The sequence below is a fragment of the Sebastes fasciatus genome, chromosome 4 (genome assembly GCF_043250625.1).
Source record: "Sebastes fasciatus isolate fSebFas1 chromosome 4, fSebFas1.pri, whole genome shotgun sequence".
Lineage (NCBI taxonomy): Eukaryota > Metazoa > Chordata > Actinopteri > Perciformes > Sebastidae > Sebastes > Sebastes fasciatus.
In genome coordinates, this window is record NC_133798.1 from 2,480,918 (window position 1) to 2,494,875 (window position 13,958).

Sequence of the window (13,958 nt, forward strand, 5' to 3'; positions counted from 1 at the left end):
CACAATCTTTCTCATTTTACAGCTAAACCATGCTAAACAAGATGTTTCTGAAAACATTTGAGGAGAGAAATGAGCATTAACGTAACAGAATATTGATTCATATTTGATCAGCGCTGCCTAGTTTAACAGTTTGATCGGAGTTTGTGAGTGATTGACAGCTGCTCAGAGACGGCAAGACTCCTGATCAGCTCCGATTGGTTGTTTTCCTACGTGTGAAATCTTGCAGATGCCATTAGGACACCGGAGGACACCAGAGGACACATGATTTTTTTTCAGATTACCTGTCTCATGCACTAGTGTCAGGATATCATGACCGTTTTATAAAAATATATTTTTTTTGTATCATATTTGTTTAAATTCTACCCACTGCAGCTTTAAGTGTGTGTCAGGTGTGACAACCACATAATGCTTTATGGCCTCTTGTGTCCTGTTCCAGCTGACAGAGAGCATATTCTGTTCTGGGAGCAGAGTTCAATTGTTCTCCACAGTTTCACAAACAAGTACTTCTTTAATTTTCATTTGGTTGGTTAATTAAAGTTGATTCATTAATTGGTCCAATTCTACGGTGTGTTGACTAGAGAGATAGGTTCAGGTCATAAGTGCATACTTGGACAGTATTGTCAAAAAGAGTAATTGACACACAAAGAAAAAGCAAAAAAAGCACAGGAGCCGAGAATTGTAATTTGTCTTTATTGTTTAAATTCACCAAAAAGTTTTCTGCATAACTACATCCAACAGCATTCATCACTGTGACCTCATCGACACCCGAGTGACGACTGTGTGACATCATCAGCGCCGCCGCCACCGCCACCGCCACAGTGTCACAGCATTATGACATGGCTCAAACGGCAGATAAAGAACTACTGACTGTCAGTTCATCCCAGAGTCCGTCGTCAATAAAAGCATCTCGCCGCTACCCGTGTAAAGCACAAACATTGCACATCAACTTATAGCATAGCATCAAGTTTCCTTCTTAAAATTACTGCTTAGAAACTAAAACCCACCCACCCCTCTCTTCAACATGGAGTCAAATAAAACGAGAAACATGAGTGGAAGTGTCTTTTCAACCATACATGGGTTTATACACTGAGCGTGATTTCAAATATGATAGTTGCTGCAGATCTGATAATGATTCACAACACCAATAGCACCGTGTGCGCTCATAATGCTCCAGTACGCTCATCTCACATCTTTGCTTTCTTTTCCCTAAATATCCAAATGTAATATTAATCATCATACGCAGGTCTGGATTTAGAAAGGGGAGGAACATTAAACAATGTATGAACCGGAAAAGACAACTTTTTATCTGTGCTACTTTCTAGATACAGGCTTCCTATTAAATGTACATATATTCTATATGTTGATATTACCTTTGGAATCTAAACTTGGAGTCGTTAATGAAGAGGCAGGGCTATAGCCAGGATTGTAGAACAACTGAGGTCAAGAGTACAAAGTCCCCCAATGCAACCCCATCCCCCTAACAAATGTTTTGACTAGCCTCCAAAACAGTCTGAATATGTTCTTTTTCCACATTGACTATATCAATTTAACTGTCAAAATAGATTTTCTACAAATTGGATCTCCTTACATAACTCAACTCAATGCTGTTTCAAAGCTGGCATTTTTATTTTTTGGCCTAGAACAGTCACATTTTAGAGGTTTTTAAAAATATCAACTTCACTATGTGTTATTTGTGTCTTGTTGTATTATCCAGCCCAGTCGCACAGCACTTTGTGAAATAGTCATGAAATTTAAATGTACATAGACACGAATTTAAATTTTTTTGTGATTGTCAGCACGAAATCAATTTGCATGTAATACGCGTAATTCTGAACCGGGAAGTATAAAGAGCGGCAAATGGCGCGTAACTTCCCTACTTAAGTTAGAGCACTTCTGGAGTTATTTAAACCCTAACCACTTTCTTTTCCTGAAGCTTATAAGTCATTTTTGTCACGTAACTTCCGTACTTAAGTTACGCCACTTCCGGTGTCATTTTAACCCAAACCACGATCTTTTCCTAAACCTAACTAAGTAGTTTTGTTGCCTAATCCTAACCAAGTCGATCTTTCCTAAACCTAACTAAGTAGTTTTATTTTGAAAAGACTGGGGCGGAAATTGACATGCGCGTCACGTGTTGCTGAACATTCAAAGTGAAACGCACAAAAAATAAGTTGTAAGTCGTGCAGAGCGTCACGAAAAAAAGAGGGAAATTTGTGTCTATGTACACAAATCAAATATATTACATTTCGTGACAATTTCTTGACCTGCCATGAGACTGTGTTATATTACCCTTCTCAGGTCATTAAAACCCTCCAGTTCCCAAACATAATACTGTGCACATCCTGTGTGTGGTCACTGGTAGCTACGGCCCTGTCTGGGGATCCAAAAAAGTGCATCGTAATTTAGCTGAAAAAGGATATTCCAAACTTTTTTACTTTGATTATGCATTTACACTTTAGTTGAAAGCATTTTCAAAATTTGTAAATGTATAGAATCTGAATATTTCATGCTATACAACAGCATTTTTGCATTGATTCTGCTCTTCTCTGCCACGGTTTGGGCTCTTTATAAAAGTGCTCATTTCATGTTTAACTATATGTACACTTCTATATATACTATGTCTCTATTCTCTGCCTCATCATCTGCTATCTAATATACTCTCATTTGGTATCATTTGCCACTTTTATCATAATACTGTATATGTTAGCTGTTTTATGTCCACTTGGTGAAGTTAACATATGGCTATAATCTCCTTTAGTGCCATCTAAGTGATGAGGAGCCTTACATACTGTGTGCTCACAGATTTCCAGTTCTCCTCAGAAAAAAATGAGGGTAAATATAATTTAGACTGTGACATTCTTTGTACTAAAAAATTGCATTATTTTAACTATTATGGCTATATTAGCTTTGTTCAAACATAAAGAATAGTGTAAATGCAGGGTAAGATGCCTTTTTACTGCAAGCCACTCTAAATACTCAATCTGTCCCCTTAGTACGGAAGCCCTGAAAGGCAAGCAAGAATTTTTTTTTTCTGGTGATACATTTTTCGAAGTATGGTCTAAATTATTTTCTCTCCTGTGTTTATGACTTCAGAACAGGTGGAAAAAATGTTTTGCCGGTAGTCCCTTTTTTTCCTGTTTTTTCTTTGCCTCTTAGTGAAAACAGTTAGAAGAATCTTTTTTTAGCTCACGCTAACGGCAGATTAGCGCCGAATAAAATACATTTCTAGCCAAAATAAAGACATGACAGTAATGTTACATAACTTGCTAACAGACAATATAGACTATTGCACAGTGGTAACGTATACATTCCAGATGTGTCCCAGTTTATTTCCTGTTGCAGTGTATGTGAACGGCATAAACTGACTGGAAATAAATATAGACCCAAGCTGTTGCCTAGCAACGCAATGTCGTTGAAAACGTCAAAAAATCCGCTTAAAAAAACGTTTGTTTTAAACTTGTTTTCACACAGGAAAAGAAGTAACTTAAAAAAATCAGCCTGAAATAGTTTTTTCCACCTGTTGCACACAAAAAAAAGGAACTAAAGATTTTACTGGCAAAACATTTTTCTTTCACCTGTTCTTCAGTCCTAAACACAGGAGAGAAAATCATTTAGCTCAGACCCAGAAAACCGTTCGGCAGGACTTCCGTACTTTAGTAATACGTCATATGTAATATTTTCTGTTAGTAATACTATGAAAAAAGATGATCCAGATGATTTGTGCATCCTTCAGAAAGTCAAGGAGATTCAAAAACAGTCCTTCATCATAGACGCAGTGGAAAGAAATGGAGGAAAAATGGCGTCAGAAAAAATGTCAAGCGTAGTATCCCTCCCACAGTACTTGCATAAATCTCTTCGTTAAATCATCTGCTATATACAGTAATACATTTAATCGTTACATACACGAGTCATCTGAGCCCGGCAAGTCTCATGAACAGTACTACACCATAGTCCAGTGACCAAATATTCATCCCTCTTCATCACCACCAAAACAACCAAAATTCAAATTTCCTTATACAGTAGAATACAGTAGACACCTTTTCAAGTAAAAGAACTGTTTTTCTAAGAATACTGGTGTGTTCACATAATAGCAACAGACCCGAGTCAAACCACAATAGAAATCAGTTCAAATCCAAGTCATCATTTAAAGGTGAAGTCCCGCCCCTTCCGGTGGACCACCATGGGACCTTATTTTGGAAAAAATATAAACGGTAGTCAACGGCACATGGAAACCGCTCAGTGAACTACATCTCTTGTCTCGCACAATATACGTCACACTAGCTGGCTAGCTAACGTAGCTATGTTCCACGTTATGTCACCTGATGTGTTTTATCCAGAGACTCCTGGTCTTTTTATCAGCTGGGAAGAGAAACATCCCAGTAGGAAACACACAGGCATCGTAGCTTCAGCGAGAGAGACGTCCCTTACGCAACTTTTGTTGTCTTTCTAAATCCCTATTTTCACAGTCTGATACTTCAACAGTTTTACAACAAACTGAGACTTTCTTGACTTATAAAATGATGTTTTAAATTAACAAACATCATATGTGTGATTCATGGAACAATTCAAAGGGAATCCCCCAAAAAAATTTCTCTCCGTTGATTACCGTTCGTATTTTTTCCGAAATCAGGTCCCATGGTGGTCCACCAGAAGGGGCGGGACTTCACCTCTTTATAGTAAATGCTTTTAATTTAACTTCGTCCTTTTGTGAAGAGCCAAACGAACCCTCCAGCGGTTGCAAATCTACCAGACAGAACTTCATGTGAGCAGGATTTCAATTAGAATAGTTGACCCAGGTCTGCCTAATGATCAGCAGACATAAACGTCATAATCAGATGATCGACAGAACATTGTGACTAATTCCTGTTTTCATTACTGAATCTGAGAAAGGAAAAAAGTAAAGAAAGTTTTTAAAAGTACAGAGAAGCCATCAGAACCACAGACAACTAAGCCGGCAATTTCTCTGTTTTGAAGAATGTCGTATATTTTTTGCCTTGAAATAAGGTGAGTGAAAGAGAAACACTCACTACATATTTTTTTTATACAGTAATCCATTGATAATCATCAATGCACAAAAATAAAAGACAAAAGCACACAAATATCCAAAAACTGAAATTGTAGACGGCTCAAGACGAGAATATTTTTTTTCCCCTTTTCCTTAGATTTTTTTTTCTCACTTAAGTTTAAAATACACATATTAACCAGCTGTAGAATGTTTACATACAGTAGGAATTTGGATTCATCAAAAAAAAAAAAAAGCACAGTTTTAAGTCAGTCCAGCTGTCCTGGCTTTATGGTGGAAATTAGGGACAAGTCCAGGATGGTCCAGTCTAGTTCAGAGTGGACTACCGGCCACGGCTGGGGCACTACTGTCCTGACAACGCAGCGCCGTGTGCCATCGTGTGCTGGGCAGATGGCAGTTACTGTGATTGCTGGGGCAGAGAACTAGTTGAAAGGTCGCCCTGCATGTCACACTGTACTGTACTCGCCCTGGTCCTCCACAGGGAAGCACAGTACAGAATCACGCAGCTCAGCTCAGCTCAGCTCAGCTCAGCTCAGCTCAGCTCAGCTCAGTTCAGCTCAGTTCAGTTCAGCAGTGTGAGGGGCCTCTTGCTGTACAGTGGTGGTCACCACAGAGGAGGCAGTCTACTTTATAGAGATGGTGACTCGGGGCCCAGAGGGGCCAGTGAGGGGCCAGGGGCTCAGGGAGCAGAGAGAATAAAGACAGAGAGAGAGAGAATCATGGCTGAACATTTGGTGATGAGATCGAAGCAGAGCTTTGACCAGGTGAAAGGGCTTATGGGGGCAGAGGAGGACGGGGGGCCGGGGGGAGGGATGAGAAACGCTCTGAGCTGCAGATGAAGCGGGCTGAGAGAGGATGGACGAAGGCCAGCCCAGTGGAGAGAGAGAGGGGGAGTTGTGGATACGGTGGTCCACCGGTGATGAATACATCAGACAGGAGGACGGCCGGGTCGAAGTGAAGGAGGGGGGGTAAAGCTCCAGAGGGTTTTCAGTGAGAGGGACGTCCTCTGCCCATCCACACTGGAGACAAACACATACAGCATATATGACTGAGCTGATCTTCCATCACAGATTTAGGTTCACTAAATCAACTCATCAGATACTGAACAAGGTTATATTTAGGGCTGTCAAAGTTAACGCGATAACGGGTTAACGCTAATATTCTGATTTCTTTAACGCATAATGCAACTTGTTACTTCTAGGTTGTAGCGGGCTGAGTTTTAAAGCTATGTCTAACCATGGCTAACCATGTCATCATGTCAACTCACACAGGCACTTTGGGCAGCTAAGGGGTCCTTTGGGTGAGATGCAGGAGCGCGCATGCGTCATTCAGCAGACGTATCGGCAGTATGTAGCCGCGCAATGCTGATGTGATGTGTTTCTGTGTTTTTGTGTTTCTGTGTTTCCAGAAGTGAAAGATTCTATTTTTAAACTTATGCACGCCTGGAAGTCACTTTGTGTCCAAGTGTGCAACACATACTAGCTTGTTGCGAAGGAGGCTAAATAACGCTCCGAACTTACACTCAATTTTGGCGAGGAAAAACTTGCATGGCCATTTTCAAAGGGGTTTCTTTGCATAGCGTCGTCTCCTGGAGCGCCAAGTCTGTTCAATTCCTGTGGTTCAATGTCAGGAGAGTTTACGGAAATTCATGCTGTCTCCTTTTTTAGGTAGTGATATACTATCACAGCTAATGAAAACTAAAACTGAAATGAATTTACGTTCCTTTTTATTTTATCTTAATTCGTTTTTTAACCAGGAAATATAGTTAATGCTTAGTTTTAGTTTTTATTTAGTTTCAGTTTACTAAAAATATTTTTCACTGCTTCTTTTCGTTTTCGTTTTAACGCTTCAAACTGTGCTGCTCTAGCTACCCCTCTAGTGTCAGTCTTGGACATATCAGTCCAAAGCTCAGCTTGTTACATACTGTACACTCGCTTTTCAGAATAAACTTCCAAAGTAGGTTTACTTAGTTTTTAGGTTTACTTACGCAACAAAACTACGTGGTTAGGCCGAGGAAAAGATCATGGTTTGGGTTAAAATAACTTTGTTTCTTATGTAACTTCTGTTAGCAAAGTAAGGGAGTTACATAACAACCCCCCCTACCACCTGACCTACTCGAACTCTCTCGCTCTTTCTACTACATCAGTTGTTCTTATCGTCTAATACTGACACAGATGGGTTTACATTGGAGTTAGGTGAAATGGTCTAATACAGGCGCTAATGGGTGCCTCGGTACGTCGGGCAATGACCAAGCAGCGGTATTTGACGAGTTGGGAGTGAGAACAGGATGACTCAGCAGCTACTATATGTGTGTGCTTTGCGTGTAATGGCGAAATTTGAGTTCAACTTTGGTGAACAGTGACACGCATATTGGTGCTGTGGACCAATGGCAAGCCGTCTCGACAGTGCTGACCTTTGAGGGGACGGAGAGCCGGTGAGTCCAAAATAGAGGAAGAAGCTCGTAGCTTATTAGCTCTGTTGCACCATCCACTTTATTTATCCTCCTCTGTTGGAATATAAACTGCTCCACCAAACAGCAACGGTTCGCATATAAGTGTGTGAACTTATTGTCCCGTTAGCGACCAGTTATGAGTTTGCAAACTGACCATTAGCAAGTTTTGTTAGCTCTGGGAGCTTTATTGTCCCTCTTCAATAACTTTTTATGGCATGAAATGGTGCGCAATGGTGAACAAAAAGCCACAGGGAGTAAACAGCGCATGAAAAATAGAATAGAGATATTGTGAATGACAAGCCCTGTGAGTGATCACTACGTCATCAACCTTCCAGCCACACCTATTTCTAATGGATGAGCAAATGTCACTTTGTGATGTGACCGCTCCTTAATGTTTCAAGTCTCAAAATTAGGCCTCGAGGCTTTTTAATGCCCTGCTGACATGTTTTTATGGGATGTGCTGTCAATTTGAATCACATCATTTATTTAGTATTTGTCAGTTGTTCCTCTTTTTCTGTATTTTAAGGGGTGCCACTGCATGTAAAACACAGTTGAGTACTTTTATGACCACATAAGCTTTCCATGTTCTACTCTGGTTCAGTTTAAAGTATTTCCTAAACTGACTTCTTAAGTCATCAGTGCAGATCCAGCCTTCCTCTGAGCACCACTGCAGCACCTGAAGGCTGGTCTGCAATCTTAACTCTAACAGAGATCATGGTTCTGCTGTTTGGATGGTATAACTTATAGATTGGTTAAAGATCCAGTGTGTAGAATCTGGTGGTATCTAGCGGTAAAGTGAGGAGATTGCAACCAACTGCGGCCTCTCCCGTGTGCCGAGCGTGTTGAAGAGCGACGGTGGCCGGGGCAACAACATGAATGTAGAGCCATTTGTTATAAAAGAAGAGTGCAGTCTGTTTGTACATAGGAAGTGAGTGGTGAAGCAAGAGAGAGAGAGAGAGCGGCAGCGAAGGGAGCGAGTAACGCTATCGACTCCGGCCCAAGCAGGAACAGTTAACAGAGTTTTGTTTGTCCGTTCTGGGCTACTGTAGAAACATGGAGGAGCAACATGGCGGACTCTGTGAAGAGGACTGGCTCCCTATGTAGATATAAACGACTCATTCTAAGGTAGCGAAAATGATTATTATCAGGTGATTATACACTAAAGAAAACATATTTATTACCTCCGTCAAGGCCGAAGGCCTAGGAAGGAGGTAATGTTTTCACCGGCATTGGTTGGTTGGTTTGTTTGTCTGTTAGCAGGATTACTCCAAAAGTCCTTGATGGATTGGAAAGAAGTGTTTTAGAGGGATGGGGTGTAGCACAATGAACAATCCATTAGATTTTGGTGGTGATCCGGACCATGATCCGGATTCAGGAATTTTTTTACGGATTCCGATCAGCCAGAACATTAAAACCACAGGGTATAACACATGCGCAGTGTAACTGATGACGCGTTGATGACGCGTGACCCCGCCTCCTTCCTTCTGAGAGCAGAGAGATACGTGTGTGGATGTATGGAGCGAAGGAAATAGCGGTAGATGACGGGATGAGAGACAACGTAGTATAATGTTATACAGACATAACAAGGCTGCTGAATGAGAGAGGCATCCGCCGATACGTTACACGGAAACACACCGTGTTGATAACAAGCCGACCACCTCACGGTACCGCCAGCTGTGAGCTGTGATCTGTTTTTAAAGTCTTGGCGGATGTCTGCGCTCTCCGAGTGCCATTCTAGTTAATATTGCATTCCATTTCTGCCAGTAGATCCCCTTATTGTTACACACTGGTCCTTTAAGTTAAATGTCAGTTTCCATTTGACACTTTCTACATATGGAAAAGGTTTCCCGCCAATAACTCAGCCTGAATCCAAAATAAGATTCAGGTTAATCAGGTCATTTTTGAGGTTATTGATGATGGAGCACTGTTGCATCCTGATATAGGCTGATAACATCTAATATCTAAATACTCTAATGTTATCACATTTTGTTGTCTTGAGGTATAAATAGACTTTTAAATATAAATATAAAAACATTCTCCACTCACTATACAAGCATGACAACATAACATACAGTAGCAGTGTTGAGATGGTATGACCTACCAAGCTATCAGCTGTTTGTTCAGCAGATGGTTTCAAGATGACGTGAGTTCTGTGGGAAGAAAAGAAGAACTGCTTCACACGCTGAGTAAATACTGGAACAGAAAGTGTTGGCAGCTTGTCATGTATTCCAACAACGTTCTAAAGGAGCCGCGTGTGTCTCACCGGTGTGTCGTTCCACTGCCGCGGCAGGTCTTCTTGCTCGGGTGGGTAGGACATCCAGGACGGGCTCCGGTACGAGGACGGCGGCGACATGACGAAGTAGTCTGAGTAACCCGGGCGGTTGGCAGATATAGCATAGACTGCTGTTATTGGGTTTCCTGTGAGATGTGAAGATGGATTTAGCCAATGACTGAACTTCCACTTATCATAGCTGTCTGCGTCTCAACGCCAGCACTCAGCACGGTCGTACCTGAGTAGGTGGAGATGGACTGGTCGACAGTGACGGCAGGGAAGGGGGTCCTGGACAGCGGCAGGTAGGGGACACCGTTGTGCTGCTGGGCCTGCAGGTCTGAGGCCTCTGACACACGGGGCTTCAGACTAACATCAGGGGTGGAACTGTAAGTGGAGAGGAGGGACACATGTTAACCTGATATATAGTACATCACACAACTATTAACCTCTTCCACCCCCCCTCCCCTGCCTGCCATAGACCCATTCTTTGTCTTTTTTTTGGGGGGGGGGTCCAGGGGGTCTTTAGGGGGAGATAGCAGGTCAACAGTAGATGTCACATAGAAGTGGTGTACATCATCTGAAAGCTGGAACCTGAAGATTAATTTGAGATGCTGCTCAGCACTGTGTTTTTCATAGTCATAAATCTGTAATGAACATTGTGTTTTGGTTAGGCGCCTATTCAAATGTTTAAAGTTTGGATAAGGTCTTAGAACATGATGATAGAAGTATATGATCTACTCAGCAAACTCAACAACCTCACACTCACCATTGATGGCACCTCTGTTCCCCCCTCCCCCCAGGCAGCCAACCTTGGCGTGATATTTGACCCCACCCTCTCCATCGAGCCCCACATCCGCCAAATTGCTAAGATCCGACCCTCCCTCCCCTGCTGCCGAGAAGCTCATCCACTCCTTCATCTCCTCCCCCCTCGACTACTGCAACTCTCTCCTCTACAGCATCAGCACCACCTCCATCAATAAACTCCAACTGGTCCAGAACGCAGCTGCCCGACTTCTAACTCACACCAAATCATGGCACCACATCACCCCAGTCCTCAAAGACCTCCACTGGTTCCCTGTCTCCCACCGGATCTCCTACAAAATCCTGACCCTCACCTACAAAGCCCTCCACCAACTTGCTCCCCCCCCCCCCCCCCCCCACCTCTCTGACCTCCTCTCCTCCTATCAACCCCCACGGTCAATCAGATCCACCTCAGCTGGTCTACTTTCCACCCCCAAGTCCAACCTCTGCAGCTTTGTGGACAGAGCATTCTGCCCACCCATCTCTTCTCCTCTGCCTACTCCTAGCCCCCCACCCTTACCATTTGTCCGTGTGCATGTATGAGTGTGCGCCTGTGTGTGTCGTTTGTCTGCTGTTTGTCTCACACCGTTTTCTATATTGTTAAGCGTCTTTGAGTCTCTGAAAAGCGCTGTATAAGTCCAATTTGTTATTACTATTATTATTATTATTATATGATGGTCATTCCCAAGCTCTATTATGCCTCACAAATTGTTGCAGCAATTTTTGGGTTAATACCATTTGTTACACAGATTTGGTGCTAAATTTAACCATTTTACCACTCGAGAATAAATAAAAAATTATCTGTATATACTATATATATATATACTGTATATACTGTATATACAGTATATATACAGTATATATATTTTGAATGTATGTTTATCCATTTGAAATACTGCCTCCACAAATCTCAGTTTTATATTAATATTTAAGCCCTGTATTTTAACTTTAACTTTCATTTTTTTAATGAGCATTGTAGAGGGCTACCTGAGACCCAAGATTTTCATTGCCAGTGACTGCTCGCTGTAACGTTGAGCATATGATGAATAAAGAAACTTGAAACATAGCATGTTTTTCCAAGGGAAGAGAAAGAAGAGACAAAGATGTCAATTAGTTTTTGCCTTGATATGACTGTTAATACTTAAATTTGTATTTTGTATTTGAAAAAATCTGGTCAAAGCACACACATGTTGATGCTAAAAGATTTTAATCTGCTGCCATGAACAACACACGGCAACTAACTATGGATTTAGACCTACAGTAAGTTTACATTCTACCGTTAGTAGGAAGGTATTTTAGATGCTGAATGCAGAATTTATTTTTAGGCCAATGAAAATAAAGAAAGGATTCGTTATTTCCCCACCAGGTGATGAGGAGAAGACCTCACATTTGCAACTAGACCTTCATGTTGAGAGAAAATGACAGAAAACATAACTTTCTCTTTGGTGTCTGGTTGAAATTTCTGGTTGGCATTCTGGGTATTTGGACTCATGACCTCACCATCTGAAGAATCTTAGCGATGTCCGTGTTCCAGAGCAGTGTTACTGCTTTCTGTGCAGACCACAATTTCCACATTTGTCATTATCCTTTTCCACCTCTTCTACCTCCTCTGCTCTGTAGAAACACTAACCACCGTACATGTCACACTACAGTAGGAGACCGGAGGACAGATGATGTCATTGCTAGGGCTCGGGACCATAATGCACTACGCACACTAATGCCTCACAGTGCACACTAAAGAGGAATTCAAATGCTGCACTCCTCCTCCGTGAGGGAAGAGGAACTGATGCACAACTTATTAACTACTAACATATTTCTGTTTGTGGTTTTAAAGCAAGACTAACGGTCACACACCCATAGTCATATCTACATTATTTCTAAAATTCCAGCATTTGTCTTCAGAGTGTCAGTTGGTTCTTGTCGGTCTGCAGTGCATCACATCTGGAACATGTTTACTCTGAAGCGTCATTTTCTCAGTTTGTCCACTAGATGGCAAACATGCCCCTCCATGCAATCCACAGCTGAGCAGTCAGTCACTCTCTGCAGTGCTAAAGTGCCCAGCAACACGGTGCACACAGCAACAGCATTTAAATGAAGAAGCTGCTCAGTTCAAATGATGCAGAGAACATATGGGCCTGAGAGAGAGAGAGAGAGAGAGAGAGAGAGAGAGAGATGGAGGCACAGATACAGAGAGAAGATGTGGAGGGCAGTCGGTTCAAATGATGCTCATTAATATTCTCTAGCTTTGTTTTACTCTGTATTCTTCTGCGCGCTTTCTACCAATAAATTATATATTCATCTGATATGGTGATTAGCCCCCAGCGCTGCATTATGATTGGCTGAGAAGTCATCCAGGAATGCTGTCAATGTGCTGTATGTGAACATTTCTTTTGAATCTCAACAGCACAGCGGACGTTCCGCTACCTGGTAGAGCATTTACTTCTATAGCAGTAGTCGGTATCTTGTCCTTTACAGAGGGTGCAGAGTGGTCCTTATTTTCATTTGATTAGATTTTTGGTAACACTTTATTATAACCATCATTTATACATCTTCTATACATCTTCTATCTTCTCGAGCTTTAAAACTGAACTCGCTGCAAACTAAAAAATCGCAAGTTGCGTTAATGCGTTTCAGAAATGAATGCTGTTAAAACAAATTTGCATTAACGCGTTATTATCGTGTTAACTTTGACGTCCTTAATAATTAATAAGGTTTACTAATTATTAGTGATGCCATAATTAGTGTTATTGTATTATTATTTTGTGTAATATGAAATAATTAGTTTATAAATTCTATCATAGCTGATAAGAGACGATAACAATTACATTCTGATTACTTCAGTTAACTATTTATTAGCAGTTTATTGTTGCACACATTATAACATTTTATAAACTATATTACGTATTTGATAATAATTATAATTATTTTTATACCTTTAAAAAATCGTTTGCAAAACATCTATAAACATTACATAGATAGATGGACCAGAAACCAATTATTAACCATTAACAAACTATTACTATCTATCTTAATAATGTTTATAAATGCTTTACAAAGTATTTATTTACCATTTAAAAATATAATAATCAGTTGCAACTTTATAACAGCCATCCAAATAATGTTTATAGATGGTTTACAAACGAGTTATTAACCATTAACACATATCTGTTCTAGATATGTAATGTTTATAGATGTTTTACAAACAATATCTTAATCATTAACAGATAGATATATAGTATATAGTATATCACATGTTATAATGTGTGCAACAAATAACATAAATATGTAGCATGACTAATAATTAGTAAAGATTATTATCATTTAGTTGTTTGTGAACAGTAAAATGAACTAACTTTAATGAACTATCTATTTGCCATTCATAAATGTATAAAGTGTTACCAGATTCTCTT

The 13,958-nt window shown here is 40.7% G+C and overlaps 1 protein-coding gene across 3 annotated transcripts in view; it reads right to left on the reverse strand.

Annotated features, from left to right (window-relative positions):
* Positions 1-675: 675 nt before the first annotated feature.
* LOC141766917 (UPF0606 protein KIAA1549L-like) overlaps positions 676-13,958 on the reverse strand; it is a 183,751-nt gene continuing 170,468 nt past the window's right edge. For all 3 annotated transcript variants that reach the window (XM_074634110.1, XM_074634109.1, XM_074634108.1), the window contains 4 exons: positions 9,986-10,131; positions 9,739-9,893; positions 9,577-9,625; positions 676-6,042 (listed from right to left, as the gene is read on the reverse strand). In XM_074634110.1, the coding sequence (XP_074490211.1) occupies positions 9,596-9,625; positions 9,739-9,893; positions 9,986-10,131 (331 nt within the window). In that variant the 3' untranslated portion in view covers positions 676-6,042; positions 9,577-9,595. The remainder of the gene's footprint in view (positions 6,043-9,576; positions 9,626-9,738; positions 9,894-9,985; positions 10,132-13,958) is intronic.